Genomic DNA, 15,353 nt, shown 5'->3' with positions numbered 1-15,353 from the left:
ATGACCTGAACCCATTGGAACAATCTGTTGATCACTCCCCTGTTAATTTCCTCTCATCGCCGACTTCAGCAGACTTGTTGCCAACAAAAGTAGACTCACGTCTCTAGAGCGCATACACTTTCGAGAACCACCGTGGTGCCTAACCGCGGAAGAGGAGTTCCCTGGCTGATAGACCTCAAATACAACCACTCGTTTATCTTCCACTTCGTCTAACTCATCCCCCCGCCTGCGCCGGAAAGGGAGTTCTAGAAACTTGCTTGAAATAACAGTCATAATCATGCGTAGTAGGAAGGATCTCGCTCGCCCAAGTGATCGATTTGTTAGTAGCTGCTTCGTCTAGGCGAATTTTTGGTTCTTTAACGTAGGTACGTCGCTGATAGCCTGTGGATCGCGTTGGTTGTAGGAGTGGAATCTCTTAGGAATGCGTCATCGTTGGTGGTTCATGGAGTTTTTGGAAATTTCCGTACTCTAAAATTGCAAGGTCGTCGAGTTGCGTTGTATAGCTGCGTTTTGTGAATTTACCATTGGGCGAAGTGGTGTCGTATTCAGTAGTAGTGTTTATCACCGTAACAAGCAGTATAATGGTGGCCTCTCAGCAACTCCTCTGGCAGTGCGTGCGTAACAACAACTGCTTCATTCAGAAGCGCGCCAACACCGCCGCTTTCACCACTGAGCCTGGTAACATGACCAACCTCAACCGTGCTGGGTAATAAGACCGCTTTGGAGTAATAATGTCGTAGCATTCTATCCTCTTCCAGTTACTCGGGTATCGCCAACGTCCGTGTTGGTGGCTTGGACATCCAGACCACTGGCAACAAGCAGACTATCGTCCTCACTACCAGTAAGAAGACCAAGAAGCCTTGCCACCGTTACACCACCACTGGTGTCTCCAAGAGTAATAGTACAGTGATAGAGTGTAGCATCATTTGCCGTGTTTAGACACCAAGAAGGCCCAGAAGAGCATCAAGGCTCAGTTGGCCCTCACTCGCCCTGACCTTGTCCCTCTTGCCAACAAGAAGTACAGCGCCATCAAGAAGAGCTTCAGAGCTTAAATCTTGTCGTCCGGAAACTTTGTTGCCTGCTACTACCACTACGGTGATGGGTTATCATTACTACAATGCCTGTACAACGGCAGAGTCAGAGCCCACTCGCTTGTCTTTTAACAAGTTGGGTGGGAGCTGATGATGGCTTGAAATGCTCCTAAATGTCGCGTTCTCAGTATTGGGGGAACAAACTATGGGCGGTTTTATCACTGGCCGATGGGACGTTGATTGAAATAGACAAGCGCTGTTATTCACGAGGAGACTGCAAATGCTTGAAATGCTCTCAGTCTCCTCTATATCTGTGTAGTGCATGCGTAATGTTCACCAGTTGAAGAGCTAATTCCTGACAACGAGTTTGAAATAGAGCTCTCTGTTTAATGTGGCCATCCGATAGTCGTTAACGCGGATCCTATAGCGATTTGTCGAGAGTACCTTGTTCTCGACGTATGCTAGAATGTCATGCTATCATTCGTATTGCCTTTCCCGCTAGATCCCGTCGTCGAACTACCGTATGCTAATGCTCGTTCCACGGAACCTATGGGAACAGTTCACTGCGTTGTGAGCCTATGGTTCTTGTTTGTTGGTGGGAGAGTGACGCGCATCGCATTCAGGCGGCGAATAACATCGAGGATAGTACTCCATCACCAGAACCTTGAAGAGGACTTGAAATTACCTCATAGTATTAGAGCATCTATTAGGAGTATTACCACGGTAGCATGGTATTAGACTAATACTGCTGCTGCTGTATTGGCATCGAATCTCACAAAGTGTAAAAAGGGAACTCCTCGACTTGTCCTCACTCCCATGGCTCGAACTCTGTACAATAAATATGCCACTCCCCAACGCAAATTATCTTGCAGGGTTACCCGCACACCAATCTTAACTGATGCTAAGAGGTGGCCTCACCGGTACATACTACCGGTACTCACAGCTGGTATGCTGTGAGTACTGAACTGAAAGAGGACGTCGACTAGGTGTGGCGACTTATACTGCTGCTTCAAACTTGAAGCCGCCAAGAATAGTCTGGCCAAACTGTTGAAACGTGCTCATGTGATATGATTATGTTTCTTGTTCTGATCATTCACGTGGGTTGGCTATGCTGAACTCCGCGTGCAGTGACGATTACGTCCGGCCTCATTGAGGGCGCCTCGTTGAAAGACTTCCGGCTTTCCCACAGTGATGCAGCGTCACTAACGCTCAGTGAACGGTCGATCTTCCTGGATGGCAGCACCATGCAAGAGCCTGGCGGCAACTTATCCCTACAGATTCTACCGGCTCCTTCGCCGCGGTGAATATCGGCAGGTACAGCCCGCAGAGAGAATGGCAACGCTGGCACAGGCAATGGTGGAGGCTCACAGTGCGGTTCACGACGAAATGTCGCTCCTCGCAGTATGACCAGTTCGATTCTGTAACCCAACTCCAAATAGCTGTTTTCCTGGCATTTATGTTGGGCGAACGAGCCAATCCAATTGAAACGGTCCTTAATTACGAGCAATACATGATACAACAATCACTCTCTTCTGCCCTAAGGCTGCGGCCATCGACTCCGTCTCTTGATTCCGTCACTCCTCTTGGCCTTCATCCCTCACAGCCAGCACAGCGAGCCAATCACATTAACGATCAGGCCATATTGCCGTTACTTTCATAGATTCACCAATATTCCGTATGAGCCACATACCTTGTCGTGGTCAGCGAGAGACAGTCGGCCGGAAGTGTTGGAAGTGTTTCTGAATACCCCGTATGTTTCGGCTTTCCCTAGCTACACCTGAGCCTGACAGCTGAGGTGCCGAGCATTCTCGCAACATTGAGTTAGACGTCAAGTGTGATCGAGACAGACACGCTACCAGGGCGGCTCTGCGCTGGCAGTGTACTGGCTGCACTCGCATGCATCTGGTGCTTGCGAATAGTTCACTGTTGAACCTCCATACTACTAAACCCGTTCAGATTGCTCCATTCCCCTCTGCAGGAAGCGAGCGTGCGCGATCCGGGCCGTACGGGCATCATGCCCGGGGCATGCTAGTCTATTACCAAGACTTCGTTTGCTCCTGCTTCAGTCCGCTCAGAGACCGGCCTCAAGGGCTGTGTTTGAGATCATTGAGAGTAGCGCTCTGAATCATTTTCAACACTCGCTTAACCAAGCGAATTACATTTTATTATGACTAGATAAATTATGATTAGGTCCTACGGTAAGAGATTGCCTCACGTCCTGAGCGCTGCGGATACACGAATAGGAATCCTAAGGAATTCTCAAGCCTTGTGGAGTCAGCCAGGCACTCATCGCTCCGTTTCAAATGCCTATAATAGGAACGAACCATAAGACGTGACTTTCTTCATCTGGTTTGCATATGTAGAGTCACTCTACTAGAGTGTTCAACAAATAGTTGATCTTGATGGTAGAGCCTCCATCATCGTGTATGTCGATACTTCGCCTACCTGCTTTCGGCCTCTGAACGACTAGCTAAGGATCTTTCCCGGCTACCATCGCGCTATTCTCACCGTATGGGAGCGATCTTTGCTCAAGAGCTGTCCACTCGGGGCCGAATGGAGCTCATGCATTCACTGAACTTGAGTGTAAGCAGTTGTTGTGATGGCGAATCCAGCTTCTGAACACCAACCAAACTCTGAAGATGAAATCTTACTGCCTCATAGCATACCTCGGATAGCTGTCAGCTCGCCCGCGTCCTCACGCGTGCCTGAGCTCAACGTCGATCAACCAGATCGCATTGAAGGAAGCACTACTCCCCCAGGCAATGCCCTATTCTTCTGGTCGAATTGCGGTTTCATGAGTTTTAGGTTCCACCGACTGCAGAAGTTTGGCCCATTCTCCAAGCAAACTGCCTGTCCCAGGGAATATCAGGGCTCCGTTCTTCGTTCGCGGCATGCTGTCGAATATCTTAGGGGGAGAGTGAGTATTCTCCATCGTCATGATGAATCATCTGTGCCTCAGAAACTCGCCAAATTCGATGATCAGTCCCTTCGAATTTGGTCGAGCCGACTCAACCCCTGGGTGTCGCAACCCGAGTCCTGGCAACTCGACCGAGGCGGACACCATAGAACTGACATTTGGACCGTATCCCTCCGACAAGCCTGCTAGTTTGCATTCCCGAAATAACAGAGCGTTGGCTGAGCTCAGGGCACGTGGTTCCGACGTCACGGTGGCCGATGAGTACTCAATGTGTCTGTCTGGCAGCTCTGATCGTCTCCTGTGTAGGCTGAGTCTGTGCCCAATGATCTCTCGTGACTACAGGACCGAACTTCACAATAGAGTGAGTTATCGTTCCTCACAGCTAAGCGGTCTTGACCGAGGTGCCACCATTAATTCTCTTCATCTAAATTAACTGGATTTCGTAGCATTAACTTTCCGAAATCGTCAGACGCTGACTATTATGGGATTCTTCGCCCCTATTCGCTATTCGCTTGCTAGTGATGTATATTGACATGGTATACTAGCAGCAGATCTGCAGCACTCACCCTGTGGTGATGCCACATACGCCTGGAAACTCTTATCTCTGCCAGATCCCGTCGACGAAATACCGTCTGCTAACTTTCATCCCACGGAACTTATGGGAGCAGTTTCACCGCTTTGCGAACTTATGGTTCTTACTCATTGGTAAGAGGGTGATGCACAACGCACACGGGATTCTAAGCACAACAATGACAGTTTACCATCGTCATGGAATTGAAGAGTTCTCTCTCGATGCTTGAGGGCCTGGTCTCTGCAGGTATCTGCCAGATGCTTCCTTACGATTTGAGCCCTACTTCGGAGTGGGCCACCATCGCGCCGCTGGTATTCGTGCTCAGTCTGACGATGCTCAAAGATGCGATAGAGGATTATCGTCGTTATATGAATGACACTAAAGTGATGTTCTCTCGAAATCCCACGGTTCAAAGCAACCCGTACGTGTCCGCAATGCGGACATCTCCGCAATGCGGACATACGTGTTCGCCATTCAGAACGATGCGGACTCCGCATCGATCGCAAAGAAATCAAGCGACCCTATTGATCTCGAGGATACATGCTCGACTGAATCGAGCATACCGTGCTGCATTTCCCGATCGACTACTGGTCATCAACAGGTCAATAAGCGCTTGTGCCGAGCGGTCGTGAGAAGGAAAGCTGCAGTCGACAACGAGCAAAGATCTTGGAGTGGGCACCCCGCGGCTGGTCAGGCCACTCTCGTCCGACCATGTGACACGATGCGCGCGTGTGATAGGTTTGGAACTCATCCCTTGGGAGAACATTACAGCCGGCTCGATCATATACCTGAGCAGAGGAGAGGAAGTTCCGGTATGGTCTAACGTATTGGCAATCGCGGGAGATCCAGATTTCTGTTTGGTTCACCCCAGGCTGACATGCTGCTGATAACCTCTAGCGATCCGGACGAAATGGTGTATGTTGAAACGAGTCAACTCGATGGGGAATCTGCGTTGAAAGTGAAGCAAGCTCTCCCTGAAGCACGGTAGGGCTTCGATTCACTCGTCAAAAGCGGTCTAGTGTGACACCCAGCAATAATATGTTCGGGGATATCTTCACAAGACATATCGACCAGCACTCATAGTTGTGATACTCAGGCGAATGTTCCGTTCTATCTCGTTAGCTTCCGAGTGTGTCGGATCGGTAAAATGCGATGCTCCAAATAATCTCATCGACGAGTTCAACGGCATTTTCCGACTTAGTGGTGGACACAGGGAACCTGCTGATGCCAAGAATCTGGTAAGTGTGAGGTGGGCGGCTTTTTCAGTACTATCACGATTGCTTTCGGTGATGAGGTACTTCGAGGAGCGTCGATTAGAAACACGGCGTGGTGTTGCGGAGTCGTTACTTATGTGGGCAAAGACACCAAGTTGGCTATGAACATGACGGCAAACGCCCCAATAAAGAGATCTAAAGTGGAGCTCCCTATTAACAGGTGGGATCAACACTTATCATGCGAAATTCCGATACTGGGCGAGCCGACTCGGCTCAGCCGAGGCGTTCCGATAACCAATCGTTCACCACTGTTCTAATGCTTTTGGATCTCGATAGATAGCAGTTATCGAGCTGAGAACATATAGTGAAGGTTTTGCTAGAGAATTTTCTGCATATTTACTTGCTCGTGAGTTCGCGGAAGTGTTCTCTGTGCTCATCACCTCGCAGCGCAATAACTCTCAGAGAATTGTCGCGTGACAGCCTTTCCGCGTGTCATAGTTTGTTCCATCGACTCCGTAAATCCTCTAGAATTAACACTGAAACTTCGCCGGTTTTGGGGGGAAATCGATTTGCGTGTTGTGATTTTGTAGATTTTCCATAGCCAGAATCGGGATGTTTATAGCAGTGATACCGCTTTCGCGTTCGAATACGTCCGCGAAGGTTAACACTACGGGGAGCACTTCTACTTCAGTGGCTTCAGCTATATCATGCTACCATGCATTTTCCGCCTCGTTCCGGGACGCGCGAACGTGTATTTCGCGCGAGGTTCCGATGAACACGTTCAACGTAGCGCGACAAGGGCCTTGAGGGGAACCTCCCGACGACATTAGATGTTGTCGTATCGGACCTTGATACAGAACATAAACGCTCTCAAGGGAGCACTGCTCCCGGAGCAATGCTCCGGGAGCATGTATACTGAGCGCTCAAGGAGCGCTTGAGCGTTCTGACGTTCTGTAGGCGAGGGTCGAATGACTAGTGTATACACGCGGAGACGACCTTTGCCGGAGGTCTGACGCACCTGCCGGGTGCATTTCGACTTGCTATATCACTGAAAGACAGGATCAGTATCTGCGACCGAGCTTGACGGTGAGTTGGTTCTATTGTGTAATCTCTGGCAATGATGACTAACAGTTCGATGATGCGCAACCTCCGCGTTTCGTACTACTTCGAGTAGAACACTTCTGCGTTTCTTGTGTGCCGGTGTGATACATCGACCATGTCATGAAGCATCAAGTTGGTGATACTATATCGAGAACACAAGAGTCTTGTGACAAGACTGAGGTGGTGATGTAGTAGTGAGACTCCGACGGCCGGAGTTCGGCGGACACAGTTACCACGCCGGACACAGTCGGGCGGTTGTCCGATCATACTCCTCACATTATGTGAGTCACATAAAAGCATTATCGATGCTCTCCGTTCAACAATTGAGAGTTAGCTAACACTTGGCCAGTCGACCGTTTGACTGTCTACCGGTGTTGCCGCTCCGAATGAGCGGCTAGCTCTGTCGCTAGTCTCATAGCGTCGCTTGGACCCCGCTCACTGGGCTGACGGTCATCTATATCGTGCTAGCAAGTGGAATGAGCATTCCTATAAAGGAATAGCTTCACCTGTAGATACCTCGGCTTCGTCCTTGGGCTCATTCTGATATTAGCATTGGGGCTAACGATCGCCTTCACCGGTACATCCAGGTCGCGAGACAAGTTCGAGTTATTCGTGGGCATAGACACTAATACCGTAGCTTGGGTAGGTCTGCATCGATAACTACCACTTCGGAATGTTGCATCAACCTGCTGCAGGATGCTCTTCAGGGACACCAATTTCTGACATTCCTCCTCTTATTCAACAATATGATTCCAATATCATTGTACGTTACCGTGGACATCGTGAGGTCGATACAGGTTAGCTGGGGCAAAGCTTTAGCGCGCTCTCGTCATGAATGGTGCTTTCATGGCATGCCGCCAGTATTGAGATCATACTGATTCAGATCTCCCGATGAGTCATAATAGAGGTCGTCACTTTCAGGCATATATCATTCAGCGTGACTCCCGCATGCGGGACGGCAAGCCTTCGATCATCGTGGGAACATCAGGCCTAAACGATGACCTTGGCCGAGTTGATTATGTTCTGGCTGACAAGACCGGAACCTTGACAGAGAACCGCATGACGTTCAGAATGTGCAGTATCGGCGGCATACAGTATGGGGGTGACGAGATGGGATACACCACTGAGAGTGTGAACTCTGCCACTCTGTACGCATTATGGAGCAGTGAAGTGCTTCCCAACGCCGCAGAGAACTGCTCACGTGATGCAGCGTTGCTAGAGTATCTGGGAGTACCGGCCATCACAAGTCCCCAGGAGGCTTTCGTGCATCTTTTCATGTTGACATGTGCGATATGCAATACTGTCATACCCGAGGCGTCGACTAAATCTCCGCTCGGAGTCCGTTTTGAAGGCACTAGCCCAGATGAGGAAGCGTTGGTGGAAATGGCGGCGAGCTCAGGATACATTCTCACTTCCCGAACTGCGAACTACGTGACATTGAAGATATTACGGTCTATCCCCGGACGAGAGGAGTCGCAGTGGCAGGATACTACATTCAAAATTCTTGGTGTCAATGAGTATACTTGCGAGCGCAAGCGCATGAGTGTTCTCGTCCAAGCGTTGAAGACTGATGATGGCGGCACAGGTCATATTCTCGATAGTACGGGGTCTATGCTGCTGGCTAAAGGTGCAGACGACGTGATGCTCGAACTTTGCCAGAGAGGCGCTGGAGACGGTACATCGCTAGCCTTATGTGGGATACCCGTGCGCGGCGTGCGAGCTGAGACGGTTTCCGACATCAATGATTTCGCGTCAGCCGGCAATCGAACGCTCATGCTAGCGATGCGGTTTCTTGACGAAGTCGAGACCTCAGAGTATCTGGGAGCCTTGAATGAAGCGAGGCACGCTATAACAAATCGAGCAGATCGGTTTGTCCGTGTAGCCGAGAAGTTCGAGAAGAACCTTATCGTGCTTGGAGCCACAGCTGTGGAAGATAAGTTACAACGCGGCGTCAGTACAACGATTTCGCGACTTCTGAGTGCTGGTGTCAAGGTTTGGATGCTCACGGGAGATCGGTATGAGACGTCCTTGAACATTGCTCGAGCTTCTGAACTTTTGCCTCTGGATGCTCTTTTGTCGGACCTCCGCCGTGAATGCGAGACGAAAATGACGAGTGAAGAATCGGATGCCTTTGTACGCGAAAAACAGAAGGCATTCGAAAGGGATTATCTGCAGTGGGTGGCCCATGGGAAAACGAAGCACCTTTGCGTCGTACTGGACGGCTCTGCTATATCCTGCTTCTCAACATCTAGAGAAAATTTGGGAATTCTTGCCAATGTAATCTCGAACGCTAAAACGGTGCTAGCATGCCGCAGTTCACCATCACAGAAGGCGCTGATTACTCGGCTGCTGAAAGAAGCAAATGATCGTATCATCTTGAGTATAGGCGATGGAGCGAATGATGTTCCTATGCTACAGATGGCTCATATCGGCATTGGAGTTATTGGTAGCGAGGGAATGCAGGCAGTGAGAGCCTCAGACTACGCCGTGGCAACATTCTCTCACCTTGGGGAGCTGATGTTAGTCCATGGTCGAGACTGCTACAACCGCATCACGCTCGTTATACTGTATTCCTTTTTCAAGAATATCTGCCTGGTACTGCCCACTGTATTCTTCGCATTCAGCAATGCGTTCACGGGCACCTCTCTGTACGAATCCTGGATCCTGATGTCCTACAATGTTCTCTGGACCTCCCTCCCTATCATAGTCCTCGGCGCTTTGGACATCACTTTCCCACGTTGGGTCGTCGCGAGATATCCCATTGTGTATCGTGAAGGGAGACAATCCATCTCATTCAATGCGAGAAAGTTCCTCGGGTGGACTTTGAGAGCCATCTTTTATGCTGCAATAGTCTATTTCTCTATCGCTATAGGAATGAGCTACTCTTCAGCTCTCGCTTCCAACGGAGGCGTGATGGATCATGCCAGCATGGGCACTCTTGTTTACTACTCTGTAGTGGTTGCCGTTAATGTCATATTGGTCATTTTCTCCAATCATCTCTCCTCTCTCTTCGTACTACTCTGTTTCGCTTCCATCAGCACGTTCTTACCATGCCTTTTCCTCTATTCTCGTTTTGGTCGTCCATGGTCAGCAGCAGCCAATGTGGCTGGGATGCTCTGGGAAGGGTCTCTCATCAACTGGTTAATTCCCGTCTTTGTGGTTGGCGTCTGCATCTCCTTGAGTGTACTTGAGAGATTTCTCGCCTATTCGAGGGCCGCGGCCACCCCGGTACAGAAGCTCCAACGGTGGCTGGCGGCTGCCCCTCGTCAATGGGTCAAACGCGGGTTGCCATACCTCGCATCGAAGCTCAAGGAAACCTTCGCCTGCAAGGGAGAGCCTCTCGAGTTTTCCTTGAGCGAAGATCTGGAGGACCAAACCTTGGAAGAAAGAGGTGCACTTCGTTACAAACCCCGAGCACTGGGTGTCCAACGACTGCTTGAAGTGATGAGGGAATATTGGAAGGGTGCGTTTGGACGTCCTACATCGGAGGGCGACTGTTCGCACGCATTGAAGAAAGTCAATCCGAGGACGCTCAGATTCAATAATCTTGCCACAGAGTCCGGCTATCTGCGACACTCACAGGATGAGGCCGTCAAACACGCCGGTTGTCTGTCGGAGCCATGTTCGTCTACGAGTTTTCCTGGGGCGTGATCGAGGAGATGGTCCAGCCAGGGATGGTGTCTGTACAACTTGCCCTCGCCCTGTTTGTCAGCTTCTGTTTTTATTGTGCAACGAGTACACGCTCCTTCCGGATTCACTACAATGCTTTTTTGACTGCTCTGGCATTCTTTTCAATTGTGGGATTCTACATTTGGAGACTTCCCACGAGAACAGATGATGCCCATCTGGTCGCCTGGACTTCCTTCTTTATTAACATCGTTGTTCGGATACCGTTCCCTAGAGCATTGACCATATCCTCTGTCCATATTGTCTGCTTCGTTCTCCTTCATTTTGCATATGATTTGGAAATACGGCACGATTCAATTGTGGATACCCTGGACTCCCGAGACTGCGGTGCGAGCCTTGGCAGCTACTGCCAGCTGCTGGATTATCTCCCGATGGTGCTCGGAACCACACTGGTGTGCCTAGTGCTAGGTTACGAGATTGAACTAAACCAGAGACGTTGCTATCTGTTCTCACTCAATTCCAGAGCTGAGCAAAGTCGGAGTAGAGATGTTCTCAACAACATGCTTCCTGAATACGTTGTTGATTCCATCATCGACGGCAACCGAGATCTCGCAGCTCGGATGGGGTGTGACGCTCGCTCTCTGTTCGTGTCGAGGAAGTCCCCTTTGATCTCCAGGATCTCGAGTTTCGACTCGAAAGCACTCTCTGCACTAGAGATAGGAACTTTTGCCCGGCGCTGCGGAGACGTTACTGTACTGTTTTGCGACGTGGCCGATTTCCCGCAATTGGTCGCTGCACTAACGCCGAAGCAGCTCATTTTGATACTGCATCGACTATTCAGCAAGATAGACAAACTGGTGTTCGTCCACGCTTTGACTAAGCTCGAAACGGTCGCCGAGTCCTATGTTGTCTGCAGTGGGCTGAACCCTGATAGCGACTCGTCAGATCGCGTTGTGTCGAAGGATGCCTTTCGAACAGTACTCTTGGGTCTGGATATACTGGACAATACTGCTTACATAAATGTGTTAACTGAAACTGACCACGAGAACTTGGCTACTGGTTCCCTTGCGGAGGTCACCCCGATAGCCCTCGTTATGAAAATTGGCATTCACACCGGTCCGGTCATCTCCGGCGTGGTCGGGTCGAGAAGGCCGCAGTTCTGTATATTCGGGGATACCATCAATACCGCCTCGCGCATGAAGTCCACTGCAGTTCCTAATTGTATTCACCTCTCTGCGAGCACGCGGAAGTGCTTGGAGTTCTCTCCAAGCCTGTCTTTCGAGGAGCGTGAGACATTCGTCAAAGGTAAAGGTATGTTGGTAACCTACAATGCCTCGCGGGCTGTTGGACCACTGCAAGATGCTGGTGTATCATCTCCTACAGTATCGAGGGCAGAGTCTTCAGCCGCCGCGATTAGCATTCCCATTGGGGAGAAGGTGGGGAGACTGGCGTCTTCTCTAAAGCGTTCTCGGTCTAGTGCTAGTGCACCATCAGTCAGCGCCTCAGCCACCCTTGCTGAGAGGCTTTCTGCAGGCATCAAGCGGTTTGTATGGAGGAGTAGGAGGACGGTGCGAACCTCTGTTAACGACACTGACCACTCTTCCGTCCATTCGGGTGATGAGGAATATGTGAGCTACACTGACAGTTCGGCTCACTACGACGAGTCTCGCGATGTAAAGATGACAGTTGAGGCCCTGAGACGCCGCAGCAAAAGTCGTGATGCTAACGTGAGGCATGTCATCGAGTATACCGATCTCGGCAGAGACAGGGCCAACCTGTTCACTCTGGAATTCCTACAGAGAGCTCATGAGATCGAGTTCGCAAAGAACATCTTGCGACATTGCCAACCTCTAAATGGACGCGACGTGTTTTATTGATACTATTGGTGTCTTACCTCCTCCAGACCATCGAGCTAGTCGCCGTACCACAACAGCCACAAATCATACTCTCCCGTCTCCTCCTTGCTCGTATCACCGTATCGGTCCTTTTGATGGTACTCTATATCGTTCATTCGCTGGGGAATATCATACCCGCATCCGCTCTGAGACTACTCACGGTCGTAGTCTACGCTGTTGGCATTTTGCTAACTTCATTACATACATACGCGTTTGTCGAATCGGGACGGCTACAATATTGTGAAGTCGATGATGACCTGGCATGTAGCAGTCTGGACACCACAAATGAGTCCACTACTATAATGTAATAGATCGTGCTGACCCAATGATCGGTGATAACCTTGGTCATCCATTCGACGTCAGAGTCTATCATAATCAGTTTCTCGCCAGCACCATGCCAGGTATCAGTCGTACGCGAATAGCCTCGAGCTGACCATGTGGTTGATGGTGATTAACTTCAAAGCGGCATTGCTTTTCAAGCATCTCATCTATATCAACATCATCATCCTCGTGCCAGTACTGGTATTGTGGAACCTCAGTGACTGCGTGGGGTTTGACCTGGCTATAGAGGTAGTCGCCACGACACAGTTGTTCTCTGGAGATTTATCTCAAACTAATTCCAAGTAGAAGCACAGCGTAGCTAGAGGCTTGTCGGCGTGAAAAATGTTCGACTTGAACTATTATGTTTCCTCGCATTCGCAGTTCTTATCTGGTGACTCTGCGCAGATATCAAGATTGGCTGCTTGTTTTGCCTTCGTTGCGGCAATCATGGTACGGATGAGAGAGTCCTGGGAAAGAAGAATATATCTAACCAACATTGAGTACCGAAGTTGGCAGAAACGAGTCCGTCGATTATTGTCGGAATTCATGCCCTCCTCCGTAGGTCCTGACTTCGACAAAGGCTTCCTGAGTATGTCCTTGTGGTTCCTTTAGGCATTGGAAGGCTATCTAGCAGACAAGTACATAGCGTCGTTGTATAAAAATATGACCCTTCTGTTCGCCGACATATGTAACTACACAGCCTATGCGAAGAGCGCCCCTGCCGAGCGGGTTGTATCTCTTCTCACCAACTTATTCTCGCGGTTCGACGATTTATCGGATGTTCACGGGGTGTACAAGGTGAGCTCTTCGGATAGCTCTAGAACCCGTAGCTACATCTTTTAAGGATGCTCCCGTTCGTGTGTCATTCCTCTGCGATGCAACGCGAGCATTCAAGCACGACTGGTGTCTGCTGATGCTCAGGTGCATACTATTGGGGATGCCTACGTTTCGAGCACTGAACCCAAAGAGGGAGTGGATAAGGTGTGTTGAGTCGTACCGCTGAAACTATCATAGAATAGTGATGTAACGTCACTGATGTTATGGAATCCCGATCGTGTGTTAAGGTCGTCTTGTATGCTTTGAGCACGTATGTGAGTCACATAATATGACACTGCCAGACTGAATTGTCCAGTCTGGACCTCGTATGAAGCGATCAGTTGCCGACCAGTATTTTAGTATTTAAAACTCTCTGCACAGATTACCGGTGGATTTGAATTGATTCTGCGGTCCTGATCCGATTGGTAACAACAACTAGTGGCAGGTACAGTCCGCTAGCAAGATGGTATCGTTCGCACAGGCAATGGTGGAGGCTCTCAGTACGGTTCGCGAGGAAATGTCGGCGCCGGAATTGGAAATGCGAATAGGCTTGCACCTCGGCAAATTCGTTGGCGGGATTATTGGTGAGCCTAGTAGCTGCTTGTAATTTCGAACAGCATTGTGTATGGAGACTTCATCCTAACTTTCCATCGCAGCTACCACGAAGATCAACTATGACATCTTTGGTGTTGATGTCACGATAGCCAATCAAGTCGAGACAGCGGGTATACCCGGCAAAATAGTTGCATCTAACTCTCTCCGCGGGTAGGCCATTTAGTCATTCGGTGCGGCGTCCAACCTGTGCGTCTTTCGTGTAGTCAAGATTGGAGGAGTTTTGAGGGCTGTTCGTAGCTCGTCCTTCAGATATCTGATTCATCATTTCCCGGAAAAGTATAGATTCCGTTTCCATAAAACAATAGAGACGCTGGTTCCTGACGATTCCGGTGAGTTCTACAGTGTAGTGCAGACAGTTGTTCTCCCGCAGCTAGATGTTCAAGGATAGATTCTCAGAAAAGCGCCAGCCGACATACAGCCATCAAAGAGTCGTTGTCAAGCGTCTGAATATTTACGAAATATCCACAAGAAAGATGCGATATGGCCAGTTCGAAACTGTCTGATAACCCGGTCAATTCAACCCCGAGTAATTTGATCTCTGAGTCACAGATCGAAGAGAGCCATGATCAGAGACTCCGAGCCCACGTTATGCAAACAAATTATTTACATAAGTTGATTGTTGATTTCGACGATAGTTTGTTAATTCGCCGACTCAACGCTAGAGCCATCTGGCATATGTTTCAGGAGGAGTTCAAAGTGGTCAAGGCGGCCTCACTGAAATCTTGCGGCCAATGCGTTGGCCAACTCTCGTGCCAAATTGGCTCTGAAATTTCTGAGGCTCGATAAAATTGCCAGATTCACTGACAGCTGGTTGGTAGCTGGTAGCTACCTTCATAAGGATAGCAAGCACAAATAACCTCTTTGAGTTCATCAGTGTCCACGGGCACAACTACTCATGTCATGCGGAGAAGACATCACGGCATGCCACGACTATGAACTTCGTCACAACATGAATGGCTGATTCAGACCTTGATTCTCTGATTACTCGAGATACCCCGCTTTAAGACATCACCTGTGGAATCAGCCTTGTGAGCGAGATGTTTCAACTAAGATTTCGAACAGCTCAAAGAAACAACTCCCAACTCGAATCAGGTCGAAGATTCATTGTTCGAAGCAATGCAAAGTCAATTAGTCAGCACTTAACACTCATCGCCTGATTTCTCAACTGGGCCAATACGTTGGCCCACCCGCTTGAATCAGTACCCGCATACAGCTCCAGAACTGCGAGTAAAATCAGCCTCCCAC

At 49.5% G+C, this 15,353-nt stretch overlaps 4 protein-coding genes across 4 annotated transcripts; all 4 read left to right on the top strand.

The window, feature by feature from the left end:
- The first annotated feature begins 547 nt into the window (after positions 1-547).
- On the top strand, positions 548-1,197 carry Pmar_PMAR017158 (60S ribosomal protein L28, putative). Its single transcript, XM_002767536.1, has 3 exons — positions 548-706; positions 759-895; positions 940-1,197. Exons 1-3 carry the CDS (start codon positions 582-584, stop codon positions 1,050-1,052), a joined length of 375 nt encoding a protein of 124 aa, XP_002767582.1. The 5' UTR covers positions 548-581; the 3' UTR covers positions 1,053-1,197.
- A 305-nt stretch (positions 1,198-1,502) lies between these two features.
- Positions 1,503-10,942, top strand: Pmar_PMAR017157 (conserved hypothetical protein; the record flags this gene model as incomplete). Its single annotated transcript, XM_002767535.1, has 14 exons — positions 1,503-1,601; positions 1,770-1,984; positions 2,309-2,400; positions 3,837-3,948; positions 3,991-4,309; positions 5,121-5,232; positions 5,258-5,331; positions 5,391-5,503; positions 5,616-5,757; positions 5,814-5,953; positions 7,347-7,476; positions 7,542-7,631; positions 7,756-10,275; positions 10,865-10,942. 14 exons carry the CDS (start codon positions 1,503-1,505, stop codon positions 10,940-10,942), a joined length of 4,236 nt encoding a protein of 1,411 aa, XP_002767581.1.
- Positions 10,943-11,021: 79 nt separating this feature from the next.
- Positions 11,022-12,338, top strand: Pmar_PMAR017156 (conserved hypothetical protein; the record flags this gene model as incomplete). Its single annotated transcript, XM_002767534.1, has 1 exon — positions 11,022-12,338. One exon carries the CDS (start codon positions 11,022-11,024, stop codon positions 12,336-12,338), a length of 1,317 nt encoding a protein of 438 aa, XP_002767580.1.
- Positions 12,339-13,223: 885 nt separating this feature from the next.
- Positions 13,224-15,061, top strand: Pmar_PMAR017155 (guanylyl cyclase, putative; the record flags this gene model as incomplete). Its single annotated transcript, XM_002767533.1, has 7 exons — positions 13,224-13,235; positions 13,290-13,475; positions 13,599-13,658; positions 13,939-14,077; positions 14,150-14,258; positions 14,358-14,437; positions 14,934-15,061. The coding sequence occupies 7 exons, from the start codon at positions 13,224-13,226 to the stop codon at positions 15,059-15,061; spliced, it is 714 nt and encodes a 237-aa protein (XP_002767579.1).
- Between the last annotated feature and the right edge of the window lie 292 nt (positions 15,062-15,353).

The sequence above is a fragment of the Perkinsus marinus genome (assembly GCF_000006405.1).
Source record: "Perkinsus marinus ATCC 50983 genomic scaffold scf_1104296970664, whole genome shotgun sequence".
Classification (NCBI taxonomy): domain Eukaryota; phylum Perkinsozoa; order Perkinsida; family Perkinsidae; genus Perkinsus; species Perkinsus marinus.
The sequence above is the reverse complement of the archived record's forward strand: the minus strand, read 5'-3'. Positions and strand labels throughout refer to the sequence as shown.